Raw genomic sequence first — 18,263 nt, forward strand, 5'->3', positions numbered from 1 at the left:
GTGCCATCATACACAGGATCCCATTTAAAAAAACAAACCCTTTTCCTTGGCCTGCAACACATTCTGTGGCACAGAGGATTGTACAGAAGTGAAGCAAAGGGTGGAGGAATCAATTTGGCTTTTTTTTTTGTCATTTAAACAACAAGTGTCTCTTAAGCCTCCTCTGAAGAGCAGAGATATTTGCCTCATCAGTTAGGGGAAAGAGATTCAGAACTAAGGGCACCACAACTAAAGCATGAAGACCTGCAGCTCTGAAGGTTTGTTACAAGTGTTACAAGTCATTTCGGCCTGGTCTCTAAAGTGCCTGACGATCAAGGAGATACCTGGTACCAAACTGGCATTGTTTTCCATCAAGGGGCTGGTCTACACTACGGGGGGAAATCGATCTTAGATACGCAACTTCAGCTACGTGAATAACTTAGCTGAAGTCGAATAGATCGGATTACTCACCCGTTCTCACCGCGCGGGATCGATGTCCGCGGCTCCCCCTGTTGATTCCGCAACTCCGTTGGGGTTGGTGGAGTTCCGGAATCGATATAAGCGTGCTCGGGGATCGATATATCGCGTCTAGGTGAGACGCGATATATCGATCCCTGAGCAATCGATTTTAACCCGCCGATGCGGCGGGTAGTCTAGACATAGCCTAATAGACAGTGGCCACAATATGAAGTTCTGTCATTCAACTACTCCTCATAGTTATGTAGGGACTGCTTTGCAGCCCAAAATCCCCACAGTACTGAGTACTACAATCAAGTCCCCGGTCCTATATGTTTGAGTAGCTCAGAAGTTTGTACCTTCCTCATTCTATTGAGACTTCTTAGAAACTGCTAAATTTTGTTGCCTTTCATCCTAATTCATCTTGTCGGGCCACGCAATACTGTGATGCATATTCATAGCTGCATCTGCAATAAAGTCTCCTTGTATTGTTGCTATCTTCTCATTTTATCTCACTATCAAACACTAGCTGCACATAAATAAACATGTATTTTTCTACATTTTGTATGTCATTCTTTATTGAAGTGCTGTTGTGAAATATAAACAAAAGAAAAATAATTTTGAAATGTTGGAAGACAATATTAGGGGTTTGTGTAAAAATGCTATCCAGTATTAAATTCATTGTATAACCACTCTTTCCTGTCTCATGCCTTTTTGCCATAAAGGATGACACTATTTTAAAATTTGGTTCACTTCAAATCCTATTATACTTCCATTATAAATACACTGATAGTGACCAACTCTCTACTGGCTCCAGTTACACCTGTGCAATCCCAGTGCCTTCGATGAGATTCCATGGATGTAAGTAAGGGAGTAAGATTGTGAAATTGTAGATGGTATGCTGCATCACTCCGCGTTCATTTGTACACTGACTACGCATCATTCAGCACTCTTCAAGAACTGTCACAGTGAAAGAACCAAGTTACTATCTATTATCTTCAATTACAATGGTTCTTCTAGGGTAGGCCTCAACGTCCACAAATATGTAACGGTACTCATATCTTCTGCTTTCAGGATTCTGTAATAAGGAAAAATATGCAAGGGTTATTTTTTTCCCTTCAGTAGTTTAAGCATCAGGTGATGCTTGTGTACTGTATAACTCATTGAGACAATTTTACCTCTTTCACTTCCACATGGACTGTCCCTTGCTTTCCCCGTTCTGAGCCCTCAATGTAGAACTTCAAGCGCATGTATTTCAACCCATTTTTTACATACTCAGTGCGACTAAGAAAAAGGAACAAGGAAACATGTTACACATTCTGTGTATTGCAGTTTGAGAAACCATGAACAATGCAGGCACAATTATGTGAAGTAAAACATCTGTACTGACAGCAATTTTGTCTCAATGTATGATCTTACCTACATCTCAATGCCAGATTGTAATTGTATAGACAGAAGGTCTTAACTCTCACTTATTAGACATAAGATAGTTTAAGGAAAAGGTGCCAGACTGCACTTTTAAAAAAAACTGTGGCCTTCTTGCTATTTTAATGAATTGTATTTGAATTAACACACTTACCTAGAGAAGTTGTTTAGCTGTGTTGGGAGGGAATGAAGTCCAGTGCTTTCAAGAGACACTGGCATGGTCTTTTAGACAGCAAAGTTGTTTAACTTAGAACCATTTTAGGTATCTGAGGAACTACTGTGTAGGTCCCATTTTCAGAAAAAATTCTGTGGATTCCAGCCATACACGTGCATTCAATATCAGTCATCCGTTAGGAGTTAAAATCAAGAGCAAGAATGCTGAAGTAGATATATTACTCTACTATTAAAGATTGGAAAACAAAACAAATTAATGCTTATGTATAATGGTTGCTGACTGTGGTTTTATTCAACTTCAGGAAGCCGGTACATGGTTGGAAAAGAAAAAACAAAACACAAAAGCCAGTGGTTTTATTGGCTTTGAAGTTTAACTTTGATAGACTTGGTGGCTGACTAAAGATTATTTGCTTGTAGATGTCTAATCTTAAAAGTTTCATTTTGCTGGACTCTTACTACTCAACAGCCAACCAGGAGTGTGGAGTAAGTCAAAATGTTTTGTCAGGCATGGTTGCACTATATAGCTAGTTCCTCCTCCTTGGAGCTACTTCTCTTGAGGTCACTAGCATCTTGCAATGGGATATAATTAATTACCTTTATGCTAATGAAGGAGCTCCCCATTCTGGTAACTTGCAGTTCAGAAACTCCAGAGATCCAAAAATACACCCAATGAGCAGGCCCATGGTATTCTGAGACACGTGAGATCATGGGGCAGGCCACAGACTTGACTGCCACCTTCCTCAAAGTCCTGACTCAAAAATAACTTTAAAAAATGCACAGCTAGCAAAAAGTTGGAACTGAAATCATAGGAACCAATAACCTCTTCATTCAGCTATGGCCCGAGAAAAGCAGTTCCTGTTTTTATGGACAGATGCTTAAAACTTCCCTTTTACATTTTAGTATTCAGCAGATCAACCGTGAGCAGCATTTTTGACACACAATCTGGTAAAAGAATTCTTTTCCTTTAAAAAAAAACAAAAACAACCTCTCAATTTTGGGGTTGAGTTTTTCTATGCAGGCCCATCAATCTGCCTCACACTAAATCCATTTTGGTAACTGAAGCCCAAAGGCCCAAGTGGGGATTGAGATCTAATCGTGTTGGGCACTGTACTAAGCCATAGGAAGTCCATGCCCCCAAAGTGCTTCTAATTTAATTTAAGAACAGCTAGAGCAAGTGAATATGACAAATAGGAGAGAAGTGGGAATGTAATAAATTTTCACACTTTCAGAGGACTACATCCATTTCAAAGGTGTTGTGTGAGATCAAAATGATTAGTGTATAATATATGCGTAGTGTCAAATGTAAGGAACTATATGACTGAAAAGTGGTCAGTGTTGGATATAAACAGACATTCTGCTGTATCATATTAAAGCAGTGATTCTCAAACTTTTGTACTGGTGACCCCTTTCACATAACAAGCCACTGATTGCGATCCCCCTTATAAATTAAAAACACTTTTAAATATATTTAACACCATTATGAATGGTGAATGCAAAGTGGTGTGGGCGCTAACAGTATGTAACCTCACGACCCTCTGAAAGGTCCCAACCCGCAGTATTAAAAGCTTTTACAAAGCATGTTCATTTTAGTATTCTAACACTAAGGTGTTTCTTCAGTTTCCTGCCAGTCTTACAACAGAAGGAATTAGACCAATTGGAATAGAGGACCTTTGTGCATCTTTATATTCAGGACAAGGAAAATAAACCTGTCCTTGACTGACCTTTTTTTAAAAAGATCTTTTTCCAGCCTTCTCTCTTCCTTTAAAAATTAAATGCTCTTTTAGGTGGCAGTTCAGGAAACAGGGTCGAGCTACTCTTTAAACAAAATGGACCCCACCAGAATACTTTTCAATCTGCAGGTTAAATGATCAGCATAACTACAAATAGAATATGAAAAATATTGCCTCTGTGTTTGCAATCCTAAAAACTCAAATTCTGTGCCCTCAGAAAGATGAACTTGGAAAAAATCTTCCACCTAAATTTGTTCTCAAATATCCTCTAACCCTAGCAAACACTTGCAACCTATGTGCCATGTAAGTAGCCCTGCAAAAAAGGTTGCTCAGCTCCTTTTATAAATGACAGATCAAATATATCCTATGCAGCTAAATTAGTCTAGATGTAACCTTGGCCCAAAGCGTCTTTGCAGAAATTGGTGTTTGTACAGAACAAATGCAAACAAGTACCTGACAAGCTGTCGTCTTCCTCGTCGCGTTGGCTCACCATAACCTTTAATGGGTTCTCCAAAAACACCTATTACCTACGAAAAAGAACAGAGATGAGGTATAGCATGTCTAAAGGGTTACATTCAAACAGATACTCCAGTGTCATCCCACCTCCTCATCTGAAATCATTTTCATTTCACCAAATGTTTCTAGTATACTACTGATAGTGACAACCCAAGAATTTAGGAAACAAACTAGAAGAGAGCAGCAGATTCATATCAAATAGTATTTCTATATTTCAATGGATTTCTTTATAAACTAGATTATTCAATTATCCTTAAAATCCTGTAAAGACCTGCATTATGAGCATCTATCTTAGCTGACACAATTCTAACTTTTACTTGTACTGTATGTATATTATTGACTTTAGTCTTCCCAGGTTTACTATATAAAGAAAGAAAAAAAAGCAAAATCCACTCCCATCTCATCAGAGACATTGTCTTGGCGTATTTCAAAGTTGTAGTTTAAAAAGTAATCTGATAATCTAATAAAACAGCAATGATTTCTTTTATTGAAAACTAGAAACAAAAGGTTTTGTCATTTCTATAAATCTGGTTCCAAAGCACAGCAAACAATCAGCTAGGTTTCCAAACTTAAGTTTAGTCAGATCAGAGAGGAAGCATGATTTTGCGGTATGGCACCAGAATGAGGTTATTTTTATAAGCCTAGTTCCAAAGTATAGATCTCTATTTTTATCTAATATTTTTTATATTTCTAGATGAATTCCACTTACACCTTAGTAATCTTGTCTGGAGGCTATTACACACATTTATGGCTTTATCTTAAAATGTGATTTTTAAGGTCTAGCTCTGAGTTAATTTTTATTTGTATCTAGCTAACCTACACAACCGAATGGTCTTATTACTGTTAACTTCATCCTTCCTTCTCTTCTACTACAAAAGACACTTTGTTTCAAATTACATTAAGTTTTTTGGGTGAGGGGGGCCATGTCTTCCTGCAGAATTGTATAGCACTTAGCACAATGGTGTTCTGATCTTAATGAGACTCTTGTTTAGTACCACAGTATAAATAAGAAGAGACTATCATTCAGTGAAGAAAGCAGTCAGAAACTACATGGTGTATTTTAGTGGGCACCAATTCCCACTGTATTGAGTGGAATTATGTGCGTGACTAAGTCAACTGGAATTTTCTTTGGAGCTTAATGGTACATGCTCTTTGAATGGAAGATCTAAAAAAGACAGCAATTAATAAGAAATCCTTTTGTTCAACTATGAAACTGTAATTTAGGTTTGAAAAACAACCTCTGGGTGAGATTTGCATTTCTCCAAGGCATCGCCATAGATCTTACTGGGACTGGAGGAAGAGAATAGTTCTTTAAAAATCACATAGAACAATCCACCTGAAATAGAGGGAAACAAAAGCAAATAAAATGAGAATTAATCTAATCTGATGAACAATAAATAAAGAATATTTATAGGGCATACAGCTTTTTATATAACCTGTAACACCAATCCCAACGAGCACCACTATTAAGTAGGTAAAATCCCTTCCAACTTCTTTCACTGTAATAGAGAGAAAAAATATACTAGTTAAAATGTCAGTTAATATGATTAGAATAAGTGTATCATATAAATATCTTCTCTTCTATGTGCTAGTCTAAGATTCAATTTAGCATTTTGGTTAGTAGGTCTCATAGTGATAAGGGGGGAAAAAGTTAGCTTTTAGTCCATTCCTTCTGTTATATCTCAGCAGTAAAATAAAAAGACCATTAAAAGTTTTTGTTAGTTCTAGCAGAATTTTTTATTAAACTTTTCAACTAGTTTGAACCCAGAACAACCTGTGCTATTGCTCTCATGTTGACATACAGTCATTTTCTTTTAAGTTTTAGTAACACATTTTCAGCTGCAAAGTATTCAAGGTACAATATAACATTCATTTATAGCAATTTTTTAACAAAAGTATGGAGGAAAGAGTCAACACTACTGACAAAGACTATGAATGAGGAATTACCAAGTATGTGAACAATAAAAAGCAAGGATGCCACAAAAGCATATACTTTATTTAGTCAATTGTAATTTATTTATAATATTTCATCATGTACAAGAGTAAGAAGTTATTATGAGACCTCATTACAACCTCTGCTATAAAGTCTTCCTTGAGAAGTGGGAAGAGGTCACCAATTTGTGTGGATTATAAATTGTGCTTTTTAGCAAGTTCCAAATTAGTGGGGAAACTTAATAACCTCTTTTCCTTCCACTTTTCACAGCTGAGAAGGTTTTATCCAAAGAAAAGTCCTTTCACTTTCTGAAGCTGTGTAACAATCACTTCTTCCTCAAAGGAATGAATGGGAGGAACTAGGGGTCACATGATGGAACTGTCATCACACATTACATAATTACAAACATAATGAATAGAAGATAACTAAATTACTATAATTTTAAGAAAAGCCCTCTCATCCTACTCTACCTCTAAGCAAAGTATTTCATTTTTATTTCACTAGTAGTGGAACTAAATAGAAAAAACTGCTAGAGCCTTTAAGGAACTAAATTGCGTACTGTAACAAGAGCTACATATTGTAACTGCTTGACAGACGTTCAAAGCATTCAAGATCAATTAAGACATTATATTCTGATATTCACTTATGTCTATCAATGAAGTGGAACCTCCTTGGTCTCAGAGAAATAAAATTACATGGTTTAGCATTGTCTTTATTCTATTGAAGGTTTAAGCAAAGAATTATGAATGTCCAAGGCAGTTCCTGGGGATTAATACCTAGCTGAGACACCTCAAACTTGGGATCTCCAAACATGGACCACATCAAAGTCTCTTATGGGCCATCTTCCTTCCCATTTGGAACAACATGGACTGCCTCCCCTTCCACCGGTGATCAAATGACAACGTCAATGACAACTACAGTATATTAATTATGTACATGGAAATGCACTATGAGGAAAGCGTTCACTATTTTTAAGATGTACCAGTTGCAAAGAAGGAGCCAATACCATGTGATCAGCCAACTCTGCTGGCAACCAGCAAATGGACCACTGTTTGGAAACTGCTCTCTTACATCATTAAACCCAGTCAGTCTTAATCTTCAGGAAATGACATGGACATAGAATTTACATGGGCACTTATAAACAATGAATTGCAATAGTGATAAAAGTCTGAGTCACCTCTATATTCCATTCAGTTTTTTTCTGTTTGAACTGATGGATGATGTTCAATTTAAGACCATCGTTGTGGCCATATGGAAGAAATCCACAAAAGTGAGTTACAATTTCCATATTAAATAGGGACTGATGAAACTGATATCAAATATCAGCCTAATATATCGATGTGGAAATTATTAGATACAAAGCCTTTCCTTCCCACCCAAACTAAAAGAAAAAATATTTTGTTATGATGTCAATAAGAAAATTTGATGTGTGCGTTGGAGGAAGAAAATGATTTTAGAAGAGTTAATTAACAGTCTATTTGAATTTGTATTAGCCTTCAACCGAAGTGTTGCTGCAATTTTTTTCCAGCAGCTCTGAACCAGGTATCTTCCTTGTTTCCCCATCTATGATCCCATCTGACTTGGGTGGCACTTTGCAGAAGCAGAGGTTTATCCCTGAGAGTCTTTGTGTGGACTCTCTGCTTGGAAAATGTACTTTTACTTCATTTCTTGGCTTCCTGTTCCATGGGAAAGTGGGGGCAGCAGGGCTGGTGTAATACAAAAAGCTGATGGCAGGCAGGCTAAAGGCAAGGGAGTGGGAATACAGTGGTAAACCTATGCATGTCCAGGGGAGTGTTCAGCCATAACTGAGGAGATAGATGGAGAGGCACCGTGTATTACTTAAAAGGATCCTACAAAATATATTAGGCTTACTCCAATTAGTCTAAATATAAGAGGCCTGCCACTTAGCTGTTTAATATGCATGAGAAAGTGTGTGATGGCATGCAAAATACAAGCCTAAATTTGCACAACTGGAGCAGTACTGTCCAGTTTGTCAAGCATTTACAACAGGACAGTTTTCCAAAAACCAAAGTCCCTATTGCTAACAACATCATTAAAGTTGAACTTGAATTAGCAACACGTGAACTTTATTTTTTCCTCTAATGTAGACATATATTCAGAGTCCTCCTCACGCCCTCAAACACTTGATGCATCAGATTCTTCCCTCATATATAAAAATACCACTCCCAATAAAGTCAAGAAGAGCTGTAACTGGGAATCCAAGCAAAATTTTACCCTCTGTGTGTAATATACACATACAACTTAACACTATATGAAATCATGCAAAACAATGCAATGTGTACACCAGGGAACGAGTTGCAGCTGTGGGAACCACAAATTTTTAATTCATCAAGTTCTGGGTGCCTAAAATCTCAATTGCAAGGCTGCAGCTAGTTCCTGCAGCAACAATCTCTAAAAACAATACATGTTGCTCCTAATTAATAATGGCCATAGGCCCACTTACCTTTCTGAGCAGCTGACACGGGGGCTCCTCCTTTTTGACTTTTTTGTACAGACACTTGTTTACTTTCATTCCCAGCTCTCAGCGACCCCTCCTGGGTCCAGATATTTTGTTTAGCAACTTGGAAAAACATACGAGGGCGCAACACAGATTCTCTGTGGGCAAATTCCTGCCCCCACCTAAAACACCGCCAAGTCCTTAGGAACACCTTCCCATGGGGTGCAAGCAACCACTTTCCTGGCGAGCCTTGTAACTTCTCGCTGCATTGAATAACTCGCATAAACGAAGCAGAAAACATGATGAGGCAAAACAAGTCTTAGTATGTTATCAACAAACTAAGATCTAGATTAGCTGAACTAAAACATCCCTTGACTGCTGCATAGATCTATCCTACGATAGTCTGCACCTACGCAATACATGCACAGTGTGTGCACGGAAGGTGCAGCCCTTACACTGAAACAGAATTAAAGCAATCTCTGACTTTGAATTTTGCTTTTACCTTGTTGATTTACTTTAATTGAGAACCCTACATTACCCCTCGCTCGCTGACATTTGCAACTTCTTCGCCATTGCGTTTGCAAAGTTCCCTGGAAAAAAAATACCAGGAAGCTCTGGGAATTGTAGTTCACAGAAATTCTCTTCACGTCCACAGTTAATAGTAGCTTAAAGGGAAAAAAGACTACAACTACCACAATGCAAAGCGCCACCTCCCGCTGTTGAGATCAAATTTACAGCTAGACACGAAACTACAGTAATTTCAATCCACTGGTTCTGGTACAGATAGCACATAACGAAACTGTAGGGGAGGCTGGACTTTTTTGACCTCCTTTAACTTGTAATTAAAATTAGCGTGTGTTTTGTAGTGTTTTTTCTATTTTGATTTTTTTTCAAGTTTCCGATCATCTTATCTTTAGGAAAACATTATGACCATGCAATAATGCAAACTGTCTGTTTTCTTTTCTTTTTTTTTAAATAAAGTGGTAAAACTACAAATTGGAAGTACACCTCTACCTCAATATAACGCGGTCCTCGGGAGCCAAAAAATCTTACCGCGTTATACGTTATATCGAAGTTGCTTTACTTCACTGGCGTGCGCAGCCTCACCCTCCTGGAGCACTGCTTTACTACGTTATATCTGAATTCGTGTTATATTGGCTCGCATTATATTGGGGTAGAGGTGTATTTCTTCCTTTTCCAGGGTGAATAAAATTAATCACATTAAGACCTCAATCCAACAAAGATTTAGGTACACGGTTAGTCTCATTGTCTTTGGAGGATCTAAGGTTGTAGTTTTTGTTAAGGAAACTAATGGATGCAAAATCTATTTTAAAAGGCCCTGATCCAGCAACTGGATCAGCATAGATGTAACTCTGTCTGTATGGTTCAAACTCTATTTATTATTTTTCCTCAGTTTAATAATTCCTTTGTGGTCAGCATGTACATAAAACTCAGATACAATCATATATATACTTATTAATTCAACTCAGTAAATAATTGTAGAAAGCCACCACTCAAAAACAGTTGTAAAGATTTTACTCAAACTTTACAGGAAAATTCACACCCAAAAGGAATTTGTTTAAGGAAGTTCTGAGCAATGAAAAAGCAGTGGTTATAATGATAGTTGGAATTCAATCACAACTTTAGATTTTGCTGCCTCTACCATGGATGCTATAATATTGATAATAACAGAAATAATAGAATTTTACTTTAAAACATCTTTCAGAATCTATGATATGCCATTCCATAAACAGAGTTGCAGTTCTTTATGTCCTAACCTACATCAATGCACTATTGAGATGGTTTCATTGTTTACAAATTCTTTGTAATATTAGATATATTTTAATATTTTCTTTAAGCCCTATCTACATAAAACTTTCATTGGAGTTTAAATACAGTGCTTAATAACTAATAATACCTACCATCTCTGTAGTACTTTACATTTTCAAAGCACCTTACCGCCTTGCTGTTAAACTCAGATGGAAGTCCCATGTAATATATAATTAGAAGTGGACTTTTGGCGCAAAATTTGAATCCAAACGTCTCCAAAATTTGGGGGTTGTGACAAGATGAGACTTGAGGGACATAAGAGAGCAGTCCAGTTGGGTTCCAGGAAATGGGCGGGCACAAGCCTACCCATGGCTAAAGGACCTTCCCCTTCCCACAGGATGAGATGAAGCAGGTACACTGCCAGAGGGTGTTCAGATGCTGAGTTTTGGTTTACTTCAACATAGTGATGTGGGGACATCTCTACATTTGGATTCTGGGCTTTCAGTGAGTCTAGCTCTAGTTAGGTGTAGCAATAAGAACTACATTTCACCTCACATAATAATATATTGGCTTATAATTATGTCTCCTTCTAGTGGGTGAGTGCAATGACTATACCAACCTATTATCCCTAATACTTCTACTTCTGCCATATATCCTCACACTGAATTTACTCCCTGCTGGTGACTGTAGTAGTGCCTGTCTGAATATTATGGTTACCCTGAAATTCCTATTTATTTATGTATACAACTCCATAGGTTCCCTTCTCTGTTACGTATGTAATGGTTTTCTTTGGTCCAGTCTATATCATTTACCTAGCACACTTTAGGTATAAATAAGTTAAAAAGATCACCAAAACCAATAATAAAAATACTTTGGTGAAGTGGTCACAAAACCACAGCCCCCAGTAAGGTTATTATGAAAGTACCAATTGCAGCTCCATTGCTTAGATGTTTTGCACTTAAAGCTGAGGTTCAACTCTTTTGTAATGTATAAAAATCATACACTACTCTTTTACACAATTACTCTTTGAAAATAGGTTAAATTTTCTGAGAATTTACAAGTAAACCCATTAATTAGTTTAGGAATTCAAATTAATAATAAGTTAGGTCTTTTAAAAATGTAGTATGTGTCAAACTGATTTTTTGTCCCAAATTAGCTCAATAACAATACACAGACGCTTCAACCTCCCCACATAGTTTAAATTCACAGAAATCTTGTTCACAGGCCTCTTTTGGTGGGTTTTAAAGGACTGATAATTTTCTTCCAATTAGTCTTCATAACTGCAAGTTTCTCCTTCAGCAGAGGATGAACAATAAAGTTCTGCTACAGAAAATTCCAACCAGAGCTGCCCTCTTTCAAAACAACTGCCATCTCCCATTGTTCTCAACAAGCCTGAAGCCATCGGTTGTCCTCAAGTGGCCATTCTCAATAGCACTGGGCTTTATGCCAAAGTGTGGGGAAAACAATCTTTCTTGGTTTTACTCTCATCAGAACAAATGGCCAGTTTGAAAGAGGGCACTTCTTTGGGGGTTTCTCTGAAGAAGTTTAAGAACATAAGAACACAGGAACGGCCATATTGAGTTAGACCAAAGGTCCATCCAGCCCAGTGTCCTGTCTACCAACAGTGGCCAATGCCAGGTGCCCCAGAGGGAGTGAATCTAACAGGTAATGATCAAGTGACCCCTCTTCTGCCATTCATCACCACCCTCTGACAAACGGAGGCTAGGGACACCATTCCTTACCCATCCTCGCTAATAGCCATTAATAGACTTAACCTCCATGAATTTATCTAGTTCTCTTTTAAACCCTGTTATAGTCCTAGCCTTCACAACCTCCTCAGGCAAGGAGTTCCACAGGTTGACTGTGCGCTGTGTGAAGAACTCCCTTTTATTTGTTTTAAACCTGCTGCCCATTAATTTCATTTGGTGGCCCCTAGTTCTTATATTATGGGAACAAGTAAATAACTTTTCCTTATTCACTTTTTCCACACCATTCATGATTTTATATACCTCTATCATATCCCCCCTTAGTCTCCTCTTTTCCAAGCTGAAAAGTCCTAGCCTTTTTAATTTCTCCTCATATGGGACCTCTTCCAAACCCCTAATCATTTTAGCTGTCCTTTTCTGAACTTTTTCTAATGCCAGTATATCTTTTTTGAGATGAGGAGACCACATCTGTACGCAGTATCCAAGATGTGGGTGTACCATGGATTTTTATAAGGGTAATAAGATATTCTCCATCTTATTCTCTATCCCTTTTAAAATGATTCCTAACATCCTGTTTGCTTTTTTGACTGCCACTGCACACTGCGTGGACATCTTCAGAGAACTATTCACGATGACTCCAAGACCTTTTTCCTGACTCATAGCTAAATTAGCCCCCATCATATTGTATGTATAGTTGGATTGTTTTTTCCAATGTGCATAACTTTACATTTATCCACATTAAATTTCATTTGCCATTTTGTTGCCCAATCACTTAGTTTTGTGAGATCTTTTTGAAGTTTTTCACAGTCTGCTTTGGTCTTAACTATCTTGAGCAGTTTAGTATCATCTGCAAACTTTGCCACTTCACTGTTTACCCCTTTCTCCAGATCATTTATGAATAAGTTGAATAGGATTGGTCCTAGGACTGACCCTTGGGGAACACCACTATTTACCCCTCTCCATTCTGAAAATCCATTTATTCCTACCCTTTGTTCCCTGTCTTTTAACCAGTTCTCAATCCGTGAAAGGATCTTCCCTCTTATCTCATGATAACTTAATTTACTTAAGAGCCTTTGGTGAGGGATCTGGAAATCTAAGTACACTATGTCCATTGGATCCCCCTTGTCCACATATTTGTTAACCCCTTCAAAGAACACTAATAGATTAGTAAGACATGATTTCCCTTTACAGGAACCATGTTGACTTTTGCCCAACAAGTTATGTTCTTTTATGTGTCTGACAATTTTATTCTTTACCATTGTTTCAACTAATTTGCCCGGTACTGACATTAGACTTACTGGTCTGTAATTGCTGGGATCACCACTCAGGACTAAATCGAGAATTGCCTCTCCCCTTGTGGGTTCCTGTACCAGCTGCTCCAAGAAGCAGTCATTTAAAATATCAAGAAATTTTGTCTCTGCATTTCATCCTGAGGTGACATGTACCCAGTCAATATGGGGATAATTGAAATCCCCCATTATTATCAAGTCAGGGGAGGGGAGGCTGGCTGGCTGCGTGCTGAGGAATGAAAGTGAAAGTAACTCACTTCCTGGGCAGCGAGCCAGGATTGGAATGTCACACAGGGCTTGGCTGGGGTTAGCCAGATGTGTGAAAAATCAGGATAGGGGATTGGGGTAGAGTGAGCAAATATCCCTATTTTATAGGGACAGTCCCAATTTTGGGGTCTTTTTCTTATCTAGGCTCCTTTTAACCCCCCCCCCCAACCCTGTCCTGATTTTACACACTTTCTGTCTGGTCACTCTAGGTGGGGGTAATTGGTGCCTATATAAGACAAAGCCCCAAATATCAGGACTGGCCCTATAAAATCAGGACATCTGGATCTGGCCACCCTAGCTGGGGAGCGCCTCTCCCCCGGGCTGGCAGCTGCCAGCGATCCATCTCATCCGGGGGGAGCTGCACAGGGCAGGACGACATAGAGAGAAACCTTCTACAAACATTAAAACGTATTACTGGCACGAGAAACCTTAAATTACAGTGAACTTGGCACACCACTTCTGAAAGGTTGCTAACCCCTGGTATAGAGTGACCATATGTTGTACTAAGATTCTCCTGCTTTTTTTTTTCCCTGTGAGTCAGTATAACTTTTGCCAGCCCAGAAGTTGGGCAGCCAATATTTTACGTTTTCACAATGTTTTCTCCAACTTTCATAAAGTAAATACATAGTTAATATGAGTTAAAAAGGCCAGGAACACTTCTTTATGAAGAATCTGTACAGCAGATCATGCCCATAGACGATCCAGAAAAGAAATTTGAGGTTGAATTTTTAATGTTGTGATGGATAAAGCAGTATCTGCTGTTGATGAAAGGTTTAATACCTTGCAATTACACCATGAACAGTTTGGATTTTTGTATGACATAACTAAATTCAACGAAATCAGAAAAGAAGAGCAACTAATGACGAAGTGCAAGAATCTAGAGAGCCTCCTGAAGCATGGTGATACTTTTGATTTAAATGGACTTGAACTGTACGAAGAATTGAGTACACTGTCATCAATGTTGCCACATGCAAAATCGGTGATGGACATTGTACAGTTTATTCATACCCGCAAACTTGTTGACATATATCCTAATGTGTACATTGCCACTCGTATTCTACTGACAATTCCTGTAACAGTAGCATCAGGAGAATGGAGTTTCTCAAAACTAAAGCTCATTAAAAACTATCTCCGCTCTACAATGAGTCAGGAACGCTTGACTGGTCTTGCTATTCTTGCGATCGAACAAGACACGACTTTGTCTTTGTCATATGATGACATTATTACTGATTTTGCAGCCAAAAGAGCCAGAAAGATTGCTTTTAATTAAAAACAAATCTTTGTTTCAATACCTCTTCATATACATTTCCAATAAAATTTTGATAAATTAAAAAAATATATTATTTGCGTCATTCTGTCATATTAGAATTTTTTCTATAGTGCTGCTTCTTTAGTGCTAGTTCATCAGCATTACAGTGTGCTTAATTAAGTTAAACTGGTTTTAATAATGTGAATGTGGCAAGTTTTCCAATACTATAAGCTTATGTTTGTGTTGCTAAGAGCAGATCAGGCACAGGGGCACCAGTTTAATAATCTCACCTAGGGCACCATAAATCCTAAGGCTGGCCCTGGCTCCCCCAATCCCAAAAGTTTCCCCAGTTCCTAATAAACCAAACCCCCTCCTCTGTACACTATTGTCTCATCCACACTTTGAGACTCTGAAGCTTTGCCTGCCTACCTGGCCCAGCCCATGGAAGTTGAAGCATTTCTGAGAATGCCACCATAGAGGTCCTGGATTTCAGACTCTTTCCTAGCAGCCTAAATTTAATCAGGATGTCTCTCCTACCCTTCTCTATGTCACGGGTACCTACATGTACCACGACTACCAGCTCCACCCCAGCACTACACATAAGTCTATCTAGATGCCTTGAGAGATCTGCAACCTTCGCACCAGGCAGGCAAGTCACCCAGCTGTTTCTAATGATTGAATCTCCCATTACTAACACCTGCCTTCCTAATGACTGGAGTTCCCTCCCCCAGAGAGGTAACCTCAGTGTGAGAGGATACCCCAACATCATCTGGAAGGAGGGTCCCAACTATGGGAAGGTTTTCCTCTGCTCCCATTGACTGCTCTCCTTCCCTGAGCCTTTCATCCTACTTAACAGCACAGGGGCTGTCTGACCGGAGGTGGGACAAATCTACAGTGTCCTGGAAAGCCTCATCAACATACCTCTCTGCCTCCCTTAGCTCCTCCAGTTCTGCCACCCTGGCCTCCAAAGCCCATACTCGGTCTTTGAGGGCCAGGAGCTCCTTGCACTGAATGCACACATATGCCACCCGCCCACAGGGCAGGTAATCATAAATGCTACACTGAGCGCAATCAACTTGATAACCCTCAGTCTACTGCTGGGCTTCTGTCTGCATTCGCTCCTACAGCTACCTAGGTTAATGAAAGGATTTTTGTCTAAATCAAGATTTGATTATATAGTTTAGGCTAAAGATTTTAAAAAATGGCAAGTGTACCTTACCCCCTTTCCACTCCCCTTCCAAACTCCCTCTCAAAGCTCCCTGTTAGTGGCCCCTGGTTTGGTGCAGCAACCTCTGCAAACAAGCTTTCAGTGATGAAAATGGCAAAAATGAGTCAACCATTATTAATCCTATAGTCTTCTTTCCAAAAATCTATCCATTGCACCAAATCTGCTCCAAAGGGATAACAGGAAAGAGGGGGAAACTGGTATGTGTCTAGAACAAAGTGTACTAGGAAAGTACAATTTAGATGGGGCTACTATAAGGTGGGTGCATAACTGGCTGGATAACCGTACTCAGAGAGTAGTTGTTAATGGCTCCCAATCCTGCTGGAAAGGTATAACAAGAGTGGTTCCGCAGGGGTCTGTTTTGGGACTGGTTCTGTTCAATAGCTTCATCAACGATTTAGATGTTGGCATAGAAAGTACGCTTATTAAGTTTGCGGACGATACCAAACTGGGAGGGATTGCAACTGCTTTGGAGAACAGGGTCAAAATTCAAAATGATCTGGACAAATTGGAGAAATGGTCTGAGGTAAACAGGATGAAGTTCAATAAAGATAAATGCAAAGTGCTCCACTTAGGAAGGAACAATCAGTTTCACACATACAGAATGGGAAGAGACTGTCTAGGAAGGAGTATGGCAGAAAGAGATCTAGGGGTCATAGTGGACCACAAGCTTAATATGAGTTCAACAGTGTGATACTGTTGCAAAAAAAGCAAACGTGATTCTGGGATGCAATAATCCTGTTTACAACACACCAACAGGTGTGTTGTAAACAAGACACGAGAAGTCATTCTTCCGCTTTACTCTGCACTGGTTAGGCCTCAACTGGAGTATTGTGTCCAGTTCTGGGCACCGCATTTCAAGAAAGATGTGGAGAAATTGGAGAGGGTCCAGAGAAGAGCAACAAGAATGATTAAAGGTCTTGAGAACATGACCTATGAAGGAAGGCTGAAGGAATTGGGTTTGTTTAGTTTGGAAAAGAGAAGACTGAGAGGGGACATGATAGCAGTTTTCAGGTATCTAAAAGGGTGTCATCAGGAGGAGGGAGAAAACTTGTTCACCTTCGCCTCCAATGATAGAACAAGAAGCAATGGGCTTAAACTGCAGCAAGGGAGATTTAGGTTGGACATTAGGAAAAAGTTCCTAACTGTCAGGGTAGTTAAACACTGGAATAGATTGCCTAGGGAAGTTGTGGAATCTCCATCTCTGGAGATATTTAAGAGTAGGTTAGATAAATGTCTATTAGGGATGGTCTAGACAGTATTTGGTCCTGCCATGAGGGCAGGGGACTGGACTCGATGACCTCTCGAGGTCCCTTCCAGTCCTAGAGTCTATGAGTCTATGAAGCGTTGTAGGGAGATGGAGATGGAGCTGGGCTGTCCGGGTGTATGCAGGCAAATATGAGTTGCAGATGGGAAACTGGTGGTTGTGCCTGCAGTGGAAAATGGAGGATAGGAAGGAGAAGGAAATGAGAGAGCATGCGCAGGGGAGCATAGAGATGCCTGATGAGGCAGTGGGCATTTGGGGGAAGCAACGGTGGGAGCACTGAACTGGGTTCTAGAGAAGAGGGCTATAAATTAGGGGAATGCGCTTATCTTTATGTTGCCCACTATGGGGTGACACAATCCAAGGATGTTTTAGGGGGTGGTTAGGGGTGCACCCGCTCTGCCCTGGCCTGCAACCCTGACAGCATGTGGGGCTCACTACCAGATAGCACCCTAGACTGGGCCCTTCTCTGGGCTGAAATGTGTTGAGTGTGTGTGGGGGGGGGGGGGGCAGCTGAACCTCTGTAACCAGGATGTGTGGAAGAGCCAGGCCCTTCAATGGGCTGCAACCAGTAACTTCAGGCTACGGAGAGGCCGCTGCCACCTCCTGACCAACTCCAACGCCGCCCTCGAGCCGCGGGTGCCCGGCAGAGGCAACACCACGCGGGCGGGCAGGCGCGCGGGCTTGTAGCCGGGCCGCTTGGAACGCTGGGCCGTTCGGGTTCCGGTGTCACTATGGCGACTGGACGCGGCTGGATCCTGCAGCAGCACAGCCTCGGGCTAGCGTGGGCAGCGGCTGCTCCCCAGCGCCCGGCGCCGCCCG

The 18,263-nt window shown here is 39.9% G+C and overlaps 1 protein-coding gene across 2 annotated transcripts; it reads right to left on the reverse strand.

The window, feature by feature from the left end:
• Positions 1–985: 985 nt before the first annotated feature.
• TIMM21 (translocase of inner mitochondrial membrane 21) lies at positions 986–9,265 on the reverse strand. Of its 2 annotated transcripts, none has more exons than XM_050941867.1 (6): positions 8,678–9,265; positions 5,717–5,779; positions 5,519–5,616; positions 4,218–4,291; positions 1,614–1,719; positions 986–1,513 (listed from the first exon to the last, which is right to left on the reverse strand). In XM_050941867.1, exons 1-6 carry the CDS (start codon positions 8,970–8,972, stop codon positions 1,421–1,423), a joined length of 729 nt encoding a protein of 242 aa, XP_050797824.1. In that variant the 5' UTR covers positions 8,973–9,265; the 3' UTR covers positions 986–1,420. The 2 variants fall into 2 exon arrangements, with proteins under 2 accessions (XP_050797824.1, XP_050797823.1); XM_050941866.1 differs by having other exon boundaries at positions 5,702–5,779.
• Between the last annotated feature and the right edge of the window lie 8,998 nt (positions 9,266–18,263).

Source organism: Gopherus flavomarginatus, chromosome 2 (genome assembly GCF_025201925.1).
Source record: "Gopherus flavomarginatus isolate rGopFla2 chromosome 2, rGopFla2.mat.asm, whole genome shotgun sequence".
In the NCBI taxonomy this organism is placed as follows: domain Eukaryota; kingdom Metazoa; phylum Chordata; order Testudines; family Testudinidae; genus Gopherus; species Gopherus flavomarginatus.